The 15,647-nt window shown below is 43.2% G+C and overlaps 1 protein-coding gene across 2 annotated transcripts in view; it reads right to left on the minus strand.

Annotated features, from left to right (window-relative positions):
• Positions 1-15,647, minus strand: part of LOC131085683 (unconventional myosin-X-like) — an 89,503-nt gene that overhangs the window by 38,106 nt on the left and 35,750 nt on the right. For both annotated transcript variants that reach the window (XM_058028099.1, XM_058028100.1), the window contains 10 exons: positions 13,735-13,881; positions 12,936-13,036; positions 10,996-11,062; positions 10,448-10,540; positions 6,739-6,807; positions 5,784-5,866; positions 4,150-4,258; positions 3,371-3,451; positions 2,322-2,446; positions 1,395-1,509 (listed from right to left, as the gene is read on the minus strand). In XM_058028099.1, the coding sequence (XP_057884082.1) occupies positions 1,395-1,509; positions 2,322-2,446; positions 3,371-3,451; positions 4,150-4,258; positions 5,784-5,866; positions 6,739-6,807; positions 10,448-10,540; positions 10,996-11,062; positions 12,936-13,036; positions 13,735-13,881 (990 nt within the window). The remainder of the gene's footprint in view (positions 1-1,394; positions 1,510-2,321; positions 2,447-3,370; positions 3,452-4,149; positions 4,259-5,783; positions 5,867-6,738; positions 6,808-10,447; positions 10,541-10,995; positions 11,063-12,935; positions 13,037-13,734; positions 13,882-15,647) is intronic.

A 15,647-nucleotide genomic window follows, 5' to 3' on the forward strand; every position in this document is an offset into this window, starting at 1 on the left:
TAAGCTTTCCAGACAGCTCTGCAACACACAGTCTCCTCATAGGCTTTAACACTGAAATGCTGGGAGACTGGCAGTCACCCAAGCAATGTGGATTATCCAGGGACAGGAATCACCAAAATGCTTCCTGGTTTGCAGGCACCAGTGAGGAGACTCCTGATTCCAAAATCAAAGATAGGGAACACTTTAACCACAGACCAGAAATACAGCTAAGTGATAAAATCTTCTTTCTGGAGCATCAGTGGAGGCATGGGGGAAGAAAAAAAACCAAAACAACCAAACTCCAGATTAATACATGTCCTTCCCACAACAATGGCCAGTGGTTTCCTTGATTGCCACATAGAGCTCATAGCCCAGACTCTTAAGTGGACTACCACCAGTCCTCTAGGAAGAGGAAAGAGATCTTGCTTTAATAAATATTATAGTCTATCCACTTACTGAGAAATAATTACTCAAAGCAACAAATGTCATCATCTGATCTCCTGGACAAATTAAATGTGCATGTTCACTAGAATCACTGCATCACTTCTGGTTTCATTGTGGCACTGGAAATATTCTGAAGTACATTTCTAAAGGCTGAAGGGCAAAAAAAAATGCAAGAAGTTGCTTTGATGTGCTACCATCTGCTCTAGATATGAACTGCATCCCCACTATTGAGAAATGCTGCCTGCATTGGACACCATCCATCTTGGAATATTCTTTGAAGAATTTACTGGAGTATGTGGAAAGTTGTGATAGAGACAGCTTCACACTCACAGATTTCTATAGCAATATACCTCAAAATGCTCACATCTATTTCTGCATGAAAATCCAGACTATTCCAGGCAAGAGAGAAGTGTTAAACATTCACCAAAACAGAAGCAAGATCTGAATTACGCAAATGGGCAGAAGCATTTGGATGCCTCTTCACAGAAAATGTATGCTAGCATCTGGGCTAGATGCAAAAGCATCATCTGAGCTTCCCCAACAGAAAGCTGTCATACATCTGGTGATGTAGCTATTCACAGCTTAGATATACACCAAGATTCAGCTCACTGCCTCAGGCAAGAATTTCAGTTAGTCAAGCAGAGTGAAATACCTGGCACAAGAGGCAAGAGTTAATGGCACACATCACAATTACATAAATGAGAGCCATGCTTGTTCCCCTTGAATCTTTAAATTGGATCAGACACAACAAAATCAAGCTGGCTTGGTCAATTAGGAGTTTAGATAAAATCAAAAAACCTGCTATGTCTCTAGGTACATAATATGGGAACTATTTGAGATGCTGCAGGTCAGTGGCACAGGCCAGTGGATTGAAAGGATCATGACTGCAATGCCTTGCAATCTGACAAGATGCAATCATGTCCCCTTGCAGCTGGAGCAAAGCCATACCCTTCCCCACACCGATGCAGTACCTTGGTTTTACCCAACTGCCATTCCTTCTTGCTGCTGTCATAGGTCTGGAGAAAACCTGCACATACAGCTTTGCTGTTCTCTGAGAGGCTTGGCCCCTTCACAAGCATCTTGTACCTAAGAACAAAACAGAATCTCATCAGATTACAGATGACAGTAACTGCCCCCTTTCCTCTCTCTTCCCAATCTTTTAACTCTAATTATCCTCCTCTCATTAGTCCTTTTTCCTCTGGGACCCTCCTTCTTCATGTTTACCTTCCAATTTGGAAATTTCCATCCCCCAACCTTTATCTGTTTCTACCACACTGGCAATTATTGTTGCAATCCCAGTAAAAGAATACAAACTCAACAGAATTTTTCAGTAAAGAACAACTGTCTTTTTGAAACATGTGCTTTCATCAGACACAAGATATTTTGTTCAGTGTTGGGGTGGCATTTAGTGCTCCAAGAGACAAAGGAAGCAATGTTCAGTGTCCCTTCTAGCCTTAAACTTCAAAAAAATCCTTTTGATGTAGCTCATTAAAAGAAATAATCACTTCTTCCAATATTAATCATCAACTATACTGTCCATTAGAATTTTCTTCAGCTGCCTAAAGGTTTTAAGCATGGTATTTTCCTTTTACATATTATGACCAGCTGAGTTTCACAGCATCACACTAGCAAATCTGTGACAAAGATACCAAGGAAAAAAAAAAGACGAAGAAAAAAAGACCAAAGACCATCTGGCTATTTTTCCATTCTGACTTTTAGCCTAAAGGCAAGTCTCCAAAAGGCCTCCCAGATCAGTCGATGATATGAGCATTAAGGCCATGGTTAGAAAAACATCCCACAGATGATCCATACCAGAAGAAGCAGTTAAAGAGGGAGCAGTCACCTAGAATTTTACACTTTGGGGCTGTTCCAGCGTACAATACAGTGGCAGCAATTACCTGCTGAGGAAGTCCTGGAACAGGCGCCGTACGGGGAAACCCGCTCTCCGAACCTTCACTGTCTCCAGCATCCCTGAGTAGCGGAGCTGATTCAGCACCACGTCTGGATTAAAGAGATTCGGCGCCTAAACAGGGATCCAGAATCAAAACCAAGTAAGTGAGGCAGTCACTGGCTGTGTATCTGTTCTGGTGTAAAAAGCCAACCCTGCATATCTGGGCATGCCAAGTAAAAAGGGGGAAGTTTGGGTCAAGGGGAAAGCAACCTCACAGCACTGCACAGTGCAGAATAAGGGACAAAAGGGAATTGGGCTGATTCTGGAGGAAGGAAAAGAGTTTGCAGATTGCACTCACAGTCAGACTATGGTAGGAAAGCAAAGATACAATGTCTGAACACACTCAGAGTGTAGAACCCTGACTCAGTTCTCTTTGTAGTCTCTCTTTTCAATTAAACTGGAGACAAACTACAGAATTCTTTTCTGGCATAAATCCCCTAAGCAACCTATCCTCTGACATATCATTCATGGTTTCAAAACACACAAAGAAAAGGATCAGTTCAGATCTAGTTAGCAGGATGTCCTCCCTCCACAGCTCACAGTCCAAGCAAGAGCCAGCCTGTCCCTAAGCACTGTGACTTGCTCATGATGCATCCACCTCCACTGCCTCAGAGCCAGGGATCTGCAGGAGACAGTGCCTACTGCACAAGCCCTTCATTCCTGAACAGATTTCTCTACAGGCACTATAAACAGGAGTGATTGCTTCTTCTAGCACAGCTCTGAACTCTGCACAAGCCTGGTTAATCCTCCAGGCTTCATAAGCACTGGAAGAGGTGGGAATGGCTATATAATCCCATATTTAGAATGCAGTCTTTCCATCAAATTACCAGAATGAGGGTGTGTTTTTTCTCAACTGTAAAATAACTAGAATAAAAAAGGGAAGGTGGGAGGAACTGCTCTTACCCTCAGTTTGAGGCACCTGCTAGGCATTTGTGCAAGGGCATGCCCATGCAGGCCTGTGTCACATGCACACATGTGGCTGGGGCTCACACTTACCTTTTCTGTATTTGGTTTGATGCAGCGGATGAAAAACGGGTTGGAAGTACTGAGCGTGGCCATCAGGGAATGGAGAGAATCCTAAAGACCAGCAGGAGAGACTCAAAGGATCAGTCACTACAGAAGGGAAAAGGGCTACATTTGATGCAGTAAGGTCTTCATGCAGCCCTCTCATTCCTAATGTCTTCCTTTGACTCTCCCTACCAAAATTTCATTAACCCATGAGATTCCTTTCTGTCCAAAACATACCCACACAGTCTGCTCTTAAGACTATTTATATAGTCATCCTTGTTCTTGGAGCTGTAGAGCGTTTGTGAGTTAGTTTTACAAGTCTCTCAAACTTTAAATATAGGAAGAAAAACCCAGTGAAATGAACAGGTCTGCAGACAATTCAAGTGTGTGAGATTCATACTTGCAAGGTCCTCCTAATAAGGTTTTATTGGAATTGTCACCATACCTGCAAAAATTTGGCCTAAAAGGACACATACACTTAGCTGAAACACCAAACCAATATGAAAGATTAAAGAACCTCAAGAACTTCATACACTTAGCAAAGTACTCTTCTCCTCTGCCACTCTGCTCCATCTGATCATCTCACATTTTATACCAGACAGAAATCCTTGGGGCAGTGGCACTGTCTTTTTTTAGCACTGCAACATTCCTGCACATTTTCAGTGCTGGACACAAAACAAGGATGAATGACTCCTCTTGGCTGCAGGCCTTGCTTTACCCATCTGCTCCTCCCCAGAAGCCTGCTGCTCTCTTGGAAAACATCATACCCTGAACTGGGAACTGACAGTCGGTCTGCGCCTCTGGGTGCCCATCTTCAGTGTCTCTTCACTGCAACGACTGCAGACTCTTTCAAAAAGGTCATAGATGAAGTCCAGCCTAAGGGAGAAGAAAAGATTTAAAGAAGATGAAAGACACCTACCACCTGTGAGAAGATGGTTTTTATTGTCAGCTACTGCCCTGTCCTGTTGTGAAACATCTCATTTTTATACCTGCTGTGCCAGAGGAAGCAGTTCAGCTGGCACTTCAGTGAGGAAATTAATACTTCCCACATGGCTGCCCAGATCCCGTGGGCTGCCTTATATGCCACACTCAGATGCAAAGCCAGAAGTCCCCTCCCACACTTTCAAGTAGGATATTACACAAAGGAAAATCTCCCCTCTGCACTGGTTGGGACACCTTCCTTGAGCAAGGAGGGGATCTCAAGGACACCTCCCTTGAGCAAGCATATGCCCCTAGGCAAAGCTGCCTTGAAGGTATGCCAGCTGGACTGATGCTGTCATGCCTCCCAAATCATGATCAGCCCTCATGACACGATCATGAAATTGGAAGCCCAGCTCTTCTGCAGCCAGAGGAGTTCTAGAGCTGCCCTCCATGTAGCTAGCCCTCCAGTTCTAAGGAATCTTCCACCATTTTGCCACTCCTGAGACATTGGTGCTGGTTCTTACAAAGTTGCACAAAGTTCTTCAGAGCTGCTTGTGCCAGTTTATTGTTATGGCTGCTTCGGGCCCAGCTTCCCTTCTGGCACGCTGAAAAAGCCTGAGTCCTTCTATTATGCTGGACAATAACAACCACAATTCTGGCCTCAAGCCTCATGTAAAATGTTCCCCAGATGCTACTGTCCAAGTAAGACAACTATAAGCAGCTCATAGTCTCAGCTCCCTCAGGTTGTTTCAAAGCTTCTCAGTGCACACTCTGCAGCAGCTTCAAAGAAGATGCAGTTCTGAAACAGTCTCATCAGGCTGGAGCCCAGAGGCATGGACTGTGGTAAGAGGCACATGGTAGAGTTGCTGCTCAAAAACTTGTAGGGTCCTCTGTAGTATTAAATGCCTCCCTCCTACTAGGCCCTGCTTCTGTTTCCCAGATCTTGCTCAAGATCAAAATTAGCTCATTTCTCTAAGATCATGTTGCAGCTCTGGGATATAACATTAGAGTCCATGCCCAGTCCCACAGCAACAGCTCACTCTGGCTCAGGATAAGGACAGATGATTTCCACTAACAAGCAGGCTGGAAAACAAGCAGCATCTGTACAGAAGCTGGCAACTGACAGCATGGCAAAGAGCACTGACTCATTCAGGGGAAACTTTGCCATTGTAGGTATAGAGAGATAAGAGGAAGGAAGAAAAGGGAAGGAAAAAGAGAAAAAACCAAATTGCCAGGAGAGAAGTCTGTCATGCTGTTAAAGCTCTTTTTAAAACTGGGACAACATGAGTCCTGATTAAATCTGTGCCTCATCTGACTTCTCCAGCTCTGCTTTCTTCTATCAGGACACTTCAGCACAAAGAGAAAAATTATTAAGAATGATGCCTGATGCTCTGGCAAAAGCAACTGCTTTCCTTGGTCTGGTTTATTATGTGAATGCAATTAGTTCTGCCCAACAGATGTGGCCTCCTGACAAGCATACCTGCTGTCTTTCAGCATGTTTAAAATGTCATCACGAAAGGTGTCTCTGTTCTTCTCCAGAAAGCCTCTGACATCATACAGCACCTGCAACACAGACACAGCCACTAGAGCAGCACCATTACAGATCATGAAGTCCTTCCACATTTACATGCCAATGTACAAGGCCTCCAGCAGAGCTACACAGGAACACTGCAGGCATATGCCAAGATCTGAATTTCTGGGGTCAAAGAGCTACAGAGTTCTGCAGTTCCTGGCAAGAGAAGGGCTTTTAGCCATCAATTTAAAAACACAAAAAAAAAACCCTAAAAAACAAGAGCCAAGTGAAACAGCTGCAAAGATTTGCCTGGCAGGAGAGGGTCTGTGGGGAAATCCTCTGCAAGATGTGAGGTACTCTGTTCACTTCAGGAGAGTGAAGAGAATGGCCACCCAGTGCCCCAGCTTCCCAACCCCAAGTGCTCAGCAGATTATTCTGGGAGGAAGTTAGTCCTTTAATGTGCAGGTGTCCTCCCTTGACACACCTTCATCTGCTTCATATCTCTTCACAACAAAGAGCAACATTTAACCTTGAAGGGTCAGGAAGCTTTTCCTTTCTGCAATAGGTATTCAGTCTTTCCTCCTCCTCAAAAGTCAAATTTTCCTTGTGACTTTTCCTTTGAGTTTTGTTTGTTTGTGAATGTCCAAGAAAAGATGACATGGATACTAGAAGTAAGGAGTTTATCCCCCAAACAAAAAGTTACCTGAGAAACTCAGGTATACTATATTCTCCAAGTTGGAGAATATAGTACTGCAGAGTGACATGCTATTTTAAGCCCATCACACTCGTTGTGCTTTGGTATGGGACATTAAATGTGTGGAAACACACAGATCAGAGATGTTCTTGGTTTTTGGAATCTAGAATTGAGGACCTCAAGTCCATAATATACCAAGCATCTCACAAACACATCATGAACACCTACCTCCCCTGCATAATGTCTTATGCCAAACTGATGGTCTGTCACCCGAGGCTTCACATAGTAGGGGTTGCTCTGAAATGAAAGAAAAAGAAGTTGTCTTATAATGCTGGTATAAGAATAGAAAGTCAGTCAGGAACTCTGCCATGACTATGACAAGGCTGGGATGGGCAAGGACCTTTTCTCTTGCAGAGCCCGACCACATCTGCTGCAGCTGGCTGCAGCCACATTGCAAATATGCTACTCAAATTTAAAATGGAAATATCCAGCCCTTCAAGGCATTTCTCATGTGAGCAAGGGCTTGCAGAATCAAGGCTGCGGAGGCATGCCATGGATGAAATGTTAATTCTTGTGTGTCTGACACCTGAGGAGACTGAGCTCCACACAAACCATGTGGTGCAGGACACAGGATCAGGATGCAGGGAAGATGGCAGCTTTGTATAACACCTCCACACCTTTTCTTCATCAAAGAAAATAAAATACCAACTTCCTGTCTTCCTCTTTATTTTATCTTTCCTTGCACTTCTCTTCCCCTACATTCAATATTCAGTTTTCCTTTCTCTTTTTCCTCTGTCGTTTTCCCTCTCCTTTCTCTGTTCTGTGAAAACCATTTTAACCGATTAAGAGCAGCCATGCTGTTCTAGACCAAAGATCTATCCAGCAGTATTCTGCCTCTAGCACTGGCTATGTAGGAAAAAGTACAAACAAAGCAAGTAAATCATACTTTCATCCTAACATTCCCTCAAACTCTAATTCTTTCTATGAGGCCTGCCTAACTAGTAACTCCAAAGAGATTTCTCTTTGAAATACTTGCTCATTCCACAAGTGAACCCCTGCAGACTTCTTGTATCTGGAGTGTCCTTTCACAGGGAACTCTCAAACAACTACATGTGTGGAACTAGAGCTGCTTGGATTTAAGCCTGGCTTCCATTAGTGCCATTAATCTTCTACAGGCCATGTGTGACTTTTACACCCATCACACCCACCCAAGTCACCTTGTCTCCACACTGCAGGTCCCTTCAATGCAGTTTTCTGTAGCACTGAAGCTGTACCAGACCTGCTGTTTACCAGTTCTGACAGAAGCTCTCCACGAGTGGAGGGGTCCCATGGTGTACGTGGTTCAAAGTGAAGGTGATCTACGGACTATACAGTTCCATAGCAATGTTTCTACTTTTACTGTTAGTTTCCTGGCAGCTTTCACTACTTCTTTTGGGGATTTGTATTACTGCTGAGCCCCTTGCTGGTATTTCCATGGAACTCCATCACAGCCTCTGTCAGGGTCTCACTCCTGAAGAGCAACAGTCAGTTCAGAGGCCATCATTTCAAAGGTGAAATCAGGGCTCTTTTCCTTCAGGTACAGCACTTTACATTTATCTATTCTGCTTTTCATTTTCATTTTCACTTTACAACGCAATCAGTCTCATGAGGCCCCTCTCAGACCAGCCTTCCCTGTGAGTCAGCAGAAATCCTCAGTGCTTGTCTCACTTGTAGGCCCTCCTGTCATTAAGGTAATTGACCTTTTACATTCTGTGAATTTACCCAATTGTGAAAACAGAACTACAGGCCTATAGTTTCCTACAACACTTTCTAAAAATTAATATAATCCCCCACCTCCTCAACAAAAGTACTAAGAAAATTTTAAGTAACATGTTGCATGATGCTGTTTGTAATTCAGCTCTTTCATCTCCAATATCTTTTAGCAGTATTTAGCAGGTGGGCAGCTTCTGATGCTGATAATTTGTTAGTGCTACTGAAAATTTTTTCATGTGTTTTTCTTTTCACACTGATCCCATTTCATTGCTCTACCCTTCCCCCATACAGTCATCTTTTTCCAACCACAAACTTCCCTGCCTCCCACTCCAAATATGACTGCTACTGGATCTCTCATGTGGATTGGCATCCTGTTCTCCTCTCCCTCTCCACCAAGCCCTTATATTTCACCCATGCTCACAACACTTTTGGTTCCTTCTGCTATCTTCCCTATTGCTCCTCTCTCCAGTTGTTACAGAGGTCATATTCTCTTAAATCTCAGCTTTAAGCTTTTCCTCCTTAAGACTACAGCATTCCACAGAAAATACAGAGAAGAGGGCTTGTTCTCCTCAGGCTTCCCAGCAATGCTGGCTGGATGTCTTCCAATTCTCTTCCAGCCAGAACTAGAGATTTAACTGGTATAAAAAATGCTTTTGCCTTCAGCAAATGCAAGTCCTAGAGCACTCTCCACTGTTCCTCCCTGCACTTATAACTCAGCCTCCTCCATCTCCTGCAAGCTTCCTAGGGTTCCACATTAACTGCTATTGCCTCAAAGCAGACAGAGGTGACACTATGGACAGCTTAATGAGAAGGCTACTCAATGCACAGAAATCACCAAAAATAGCAGCCAAAATGTAGTGGGGCATAAAGGAATGCAAAATAATACTGGCAGTCTCATGCTGCTGTACAATAAACCACAGGTACCTTCTTACCAAGGGAACTGCATTCTGGTCTGATTATTTATCTCAGAAAAGAATAGAGAAAAAAATATGTAGACAAATTCAGAAATGAACAGCAGAAAGAAAGAGGAGCTTTGAAACTTCTCCATTTGGATACAAACTAAAGAGTTTGGGACAGTTGAGAAAGAAAATTCATAACAAGTGATACATTAAAAATATTCATTAGTTCCATATTAAGAAATACCAACAACTGTTTTTTAAAAATAAGTTAAAACAGGCATTCTCACATTTCTTGACCTGCAAGACAAGGCAAAGCCACAGTGGACAAAATTGAAGGTCTTGATTTAAGCCCAAGGAAGGTATATATTTCCTCAGAGCTGTATGTAGCCAACCAAAAGTCATTATTATTTCTTCTAACTAAGTAATGAGTATTACTAGCAGAGTTACAGTGCATATATGAAAAATGAGAATATCTGCATCTGTGCCAATTTTAAAAATTCAGATAAAGGATACAGATTTGTATGTTTTTGGGCTTGGATGAAGCCTGAATTAGATGACTAGAAAACATATCTGCTGACAATGCTCTCACTGAAGTAGGTAATTATTCCATAAGTCCATGCTACAGGCTTTAATTTGCTTTGTTTTCAGTCTATTTGCTATTTAGAACAAAGTGTTGGCTGTACCAGAGACAACAAGGGATTGCTACAGTGATCTCAGTGGGGTTTCTGTGTCCCCAGGATAGCTTTCTGACCTGCATGAAAAAGTTCCACTACTGTGTTCAGAACACAAGACAGAGGATGAAAGAATTTAATTAATTAGGAACAATAAGAGAGCTTTCATTAAAAGTCATGAGGCAAAAGCCGTCCCCAGCCCCAGGAGACAGATTTGACATGCTTTGGAGCAGACTGCTGTGAGTCAGCTGGCAGGAGAAACCCACACACACTGTAGAGCCACATCCTGTGCCTGGGGTGCTGCCTTGTGTCCCGTCACAGAGCAGCAGAACCTGACCCCATCCCCTCCTGCAGAGCCAAACCTCCTGTGCCCCCGGCCTGTGGAATGCATGCTCCCTCTTCCCTGTGTGCACAGGAGCCCAGGCTCAGGTTCCTTTCCATATTACTGCTGTTCAGGGCAGCCTTATTAAACACTCGCAGGTTCGGGCCTAAGGCGTTTTAAATTTACTGCACAAAGCACATATTTTACATCAACAAAACCTTCACTTTAGGTTTTGAAATGCTGATGGGGCTAACATACTGATCATTTGCCTGCCAGGTTATTTTCTTACTTACCATATGCTGGCTGTGAAGTTTTTCCAGAAGGGTGTTGTCTGTGCCTTTGGGGAATCGACTCTCTTCATTCACCAAAGCCAGTAGACCTAGTTTCTACAGCCAAACAAGAGACAAGCTTTTACAGTCAGCAAAAGCTTTCAGTACACAGCACCAAGCCAAGAACTGGAGATCTGAACAGACCATTGAGCAATAACCCTTGAGTTATACCCAGCAAAACTCAAACTGAAAGCAGAATTCTGGACAGTTAATGCATTCAGCAAGCAGATCATAAGTGGAGATTGTTTATCGAAAATTCACATTAAGGTTTTACTTGAATGCTAATCCCTGTCTAAAACTATGACCCCCTTCCTAAGCTTACTCTCAACAATATGCTTTCTTGCTTTCTTGAGCCAGAACCACGGGTAGAACAGCTCATACCTTTGCCAGGTCACTATGGGAAGAGGATCTAAGCAACTATCTGCTTTTAAAACCAGGAAATGCCAGGGAAGATCTCAAGACACTCAGGAGTCCCCACTGATCCCTAGAAAGTGTCACAGGTAACTGCTTACCTTCTCAATAAGATCCAGGCACTCTGCATTATCCATCCAGTCAATGGCTTCCCAGTTTATCCCTTCCCTGATAGACAAGAACAAACAGAACAAAGTTGTGAAATGCAAGATCCAATCTCTTGGGGTGTAGGAGAGCAGAAGTAACTGAGCCTGGCAGCTGTCCCAGGACTCAAGGTGATTTGCAGGAATTAGGCTTTGTTATGGTTTATGGCTGAGGAAGATGAATAAGGGACACAATGAACTGCTAACACAAGGAGATGGAAATAAGAGCCAGCCTTTCTTATCCACACCAGTGACATAGACTGATCTTTTCTTATAGTCATTGAGCAAATTTCACATGAATTTTAAGACTGTGCTCTTTCTGGAGTGAAAAGCAGCAGCCACACAGTGGTGATGATGGACAGTTTGCTACACAGCTTCAAGAGGCAGCTGCTGACCCACCAATCTGGAAAGCAGGCCTGAAGCACATCTGCCAGAAGACTGAACCACAGTTCACAGGTCCACCAGGAGAAGAGACTGGAGAGAGTTTTCAGGGAGAGTTTTGAAGAGGATGACACAGTCAAGCTTTGGCCTGTCATGCAGGGAGCCTAGAGGGTGGCCCTGCATCTTTCGGAATAGGAGCTGATGTAGGGACAATAGTGCAATAATGTGCTTTGAAAATCACCCATGACATCCTGTAAATGCTGAATGGGTTTTTCCCCCTTACCATCTTCTTATACTCCCATAATACAGGATATGCCTATTTTCAGAATTCAGAGAAGCCTAGAATAAATCTTAAGAATACAAGGAAGACTAGAGGCTATGTGTGAAGCTACTTACTGACATTCTGATAACGCCTCCTTTCAGGTGGAGACTAACATTTTGAAGATAGTGTAGCTGTTGCCTTCAAATGCTTCAGCCCAGGCTTCATACTTTATTGTTCAAAGCATCAGGATGAGATACATGAACCTACTTACTAAGCCTGAGGAAGCAGAGCTTATATGGTGAAAGATGAGCTTTAAGTATATTGCCTTAGAATTATTTGATATGTAGTCAATTAAAAAACTTCACTCAAAAAAATCTTACTCCTTCCAAAGTTCAGCCACAGAACTTAAACTTCTATGCAACCATCAGGAAAAAAAAATTTGTCATGATGGCACCATTTTTAATACAAGATTCCTGCAATGGTGGAACTGGCCTGAGAAGTGAGCACATAAATAGCCTTGCAATTTTGTAATCTTTAGAATTTAATGAATTGCCTATTCAACCATCTCACTTTACAAGGCTGCTCTCATTTGCCCTCACTGACCCTATTCAATTCCTTCATTCACAAACATAAAGGCTTCTGTTTCAGAGCAACAACTGAAGTATTTGACTAGCAGCCTTCTCTAGAAGCAGAAATACTCTAGAACATCACAGGTACTTCACAAAATGCAATCCAATATGAAGCCCACAGAAGAGGAAAAAGCTGTGCAGAAGGTCCCAAGCTCAGCCTGATGTTAATCTTGCTAAGGAAAAGAGTCCTTTTCCCAGTATAGGAACTTCTAGGACAGAAGGAGCTATCAGATATCTCTCCCTATCTTTAGGGAATTTCCTTTTTGTACACCAGGATTCCATCTGCATTACACCACCACTGCCATGGATAAATCATTAGCAAAGTCAGTAACACACCCAGTGACCATGCAGTCTAATGGGTTAAAGCCCAGGAACTTTCCATTCAGCTGAGAGACAGAAGGAAATCTGGAATTTCTGCACACTACAATGGAGAATGCTTTTTCCTGGAGACAAGTGACTTATGCTGGCAAAGCTCATGGACAATGCTTAACAAGACACATCCACGGCCAGGGTTGTACTAAGGTCTCTCCTGCTTCAGTGGTAGGGACTGAGCAGCACAGGAGGAATGATGTCCTCCCTCCCAGTACCCATGAAAGCAGTGGGGCCCCACTCCCACTGTGTGTCACCTGTTGTACTCCAGCTGCTCCAAGGAGAAGATGTGTTTGTTGAAATATTCCTGGAGTTTCTCATTTGCATAGTTAATGTTAAACTGCTCAAAACGATTCACCTGCAAGAAGAAACAATTATCAAATTTTACATTCTTGTTCCTGAGCTCTAAAAGAATCTATAGCAACAAAAGGGAAGGTGCCAGGCTTGGAGTAAAGGCAGAGAACATAGTGGTGTCAGGTGGATATGAGGAGGACAGTATGGAGAGGTCCACTAGAACAGCTTTTGTAGCCCATGTAAGGTTAATTCAGTAAACCTGATTCATAGTAAAGCATGCCAAAGACAATTATGTTTCTCTTCTTGGAAGAAATAAATTCCCTAACAGTTAGGTCACAGGGCTTTATCTTCTGTGAAATATCTGAGCAGTCACTCTATGACTGTTCAACACACATCCCACATCAGCTGTAGTGAGAAGCATCACATGCAGGATTCTCCACACAACACAAAACAGATGTAAACAAACAATGTACATGTAGGATTTGGAGAGTTGGTTCACATACAAATAAAAAATTCAGTATTATCTATCACAGCAGATCTGCTTAGGGTCTGTATCACAAACCTTGAACATCAGCCTCTATGAATATGGCTGGCAGAAATGGGCAGCTAAATATATCTTTCTGCTTTCAGGGGAAAGTGGCAGGGTAGAGATTCCAGAATTCCCTATGCTATCCTTACCAGGATGCAAACCCACCAAAGTTTCTTCCAATATGCATCAACATCTCCAAAACCAACCCACCCCACAAAAAACAAAATCCTGACCTGAAAGTTCTCGAAGCCAAAGATATCCAGGATGCCCACAGACTTAAAGTTTTCCTTGCCTTTGATCTTTGTATTAATCTTGCTAATGAGCCATGAAAAACACTGGGAATAGAGTGCCATAGAGAGGGAATCCCTGGAGTCAGCTGCCTGTAAATACAGAGAGAAAAAATGAGTCACAAAGAAAAGAGAAGACATAACGGCCACACGAATCTCTGTGGGACTTCAGGTTCCTCCACTCCTCTTCAGGTTTCTCAGCCTCTGTACTGGCTGTGTACAGTGCAGTATTTATTAGTAACAAGTTTTCAAATAGCCAGGCCACACACAGACAAGCCATAATCTTTGGGTAACGGCACTTGAGAGGGTGAAGGAAGTAACAAAATCAGTGACATTTTTTGGAACAAGTGCTGGGACAGGGAAGGTGACAAAATACCTCACAACTAAGCCCACAGGAGTAATTTGTGTCACCTGAGCCAACATTTGCAGTGACAGGCAAGGTATCTCGGTTCAGTACTCCTAGCAGAGCTGTCAAATGGGTGTCTGCTCAGTTTTCAAAAAACTGGTAGGGCAGGATTTAATAGAATATTCTGTCACCAAGTTACCCTCAAAAATTCCCTTTCCAAAACATTCCTGCAAACAGCATTATCCTATTAGGCTGCCCAACAGCCAGGACACATGCCCCAGAAGTTCATGGGTTGAAACTTTGCTGCAGTTGACCCAACATCCCATTCAGATACCACAACCAAGTGTCACACATGGGAAAAATAACTTAAATTGCAATCACTAACAGGCAGGAGATAATTGAGTGTATGAAAACATGTAGATGAACATCCAAAATCAAACTTTTCATATCTTAAGCAAAAGCCTACTACCTGATAGCTGCACAAGGGATGGGCTGGTTGCATATTTTGGTAACACTTGGACACACAAAAGAGGCACACCTTAAGTCCTCCAATTAATAAAGAGACATGATACAGAACCACAAACTGGGAGTCTGATGTCATGTGCTGTCCTTCTGCACATACACTATTTAGAATGGGAAACCAGAGTTTAGGGTTATGGAAAGACAAGAAGGCCAAAAGTAAGGTCCCTAACAAGAAGACATGATCTCAGAGGACAGCAAAAGGAGCCAGGAGAGAAGATGGCAAAGATCATGACTGGAAGAAAGATGCTGGAAGTGGGGAAAGATCCTAGAGATCAGAGACATGGAGATAAATGTCAGGGCATGCCCAAGGACCTTGGCTGGTAGTACGGAGACTGATAACTGCAACTGCACAATATAAACCCAGACAAGCTTTTGCCCAGCCCTCTTGGACAAGCTGCAAACTCCCAACTGAGAAAAGAAGCTGACATCTTGAGAGTTCCAGAGAATGTAATGCTGAGGGGCGAGCGAGCCAGTACATTAAATAATCAAGTACGGTGAAAGCTGTAATCTTGTCATTTCATAAATAAACTGCAGTAAATAGATTGCAGGTTGTTTCCCCTGTCTCACCTGTGACACCAGCAGGGCAATTCCTTCAGTAGGCCAGACCAGCAATGACAGATCTTCCAAATGCACCCGAGCCCCCTTCAGTTTTACAACCCTAAATAACATGAGCTCTTTGCTAATGGCACAGGCAGGCCAGCTGTTTCTGATCCCTTCCAGTGTCTCACAAACTTCTGAGGCCCAGCCTGCCAGATCCTTCTTTTCACCCAACCACACTGGTTTTCTCCTCCTCTCTCTTCCTAGGTACTATTTTCTCTTCAGCAGCTCAAAGTTGACACAGAATAACCTCCCATCTCCACTAAAGAGAACATTTCAAAGCATGGGCACACACGCCTTTTCTGGCTGTTTCTTCTCTCCATCAGATGATCTGCCTTATTGGTTGGGACTAAGAATGCCCTCAAGGCCATGCCTCTGTAGTGTATCTGGCTAC

The sequence above is a fragment of the Melospiza georgiana genome, chromosome 7 (genome assembly GCF_028018845.1).
Source record: "Melospiza georgiana isolate bMelGeo1 chromosome 7, bMelGeo1.pri, whole genome shotgun sequence".
In the NCBI taxonomy this organism is placed as follows: Eukaryota; Metazoa; Chordata; class Aves; order Passeriformes; family Passerellidae; genus Melospiza; species Melospiza georgiana.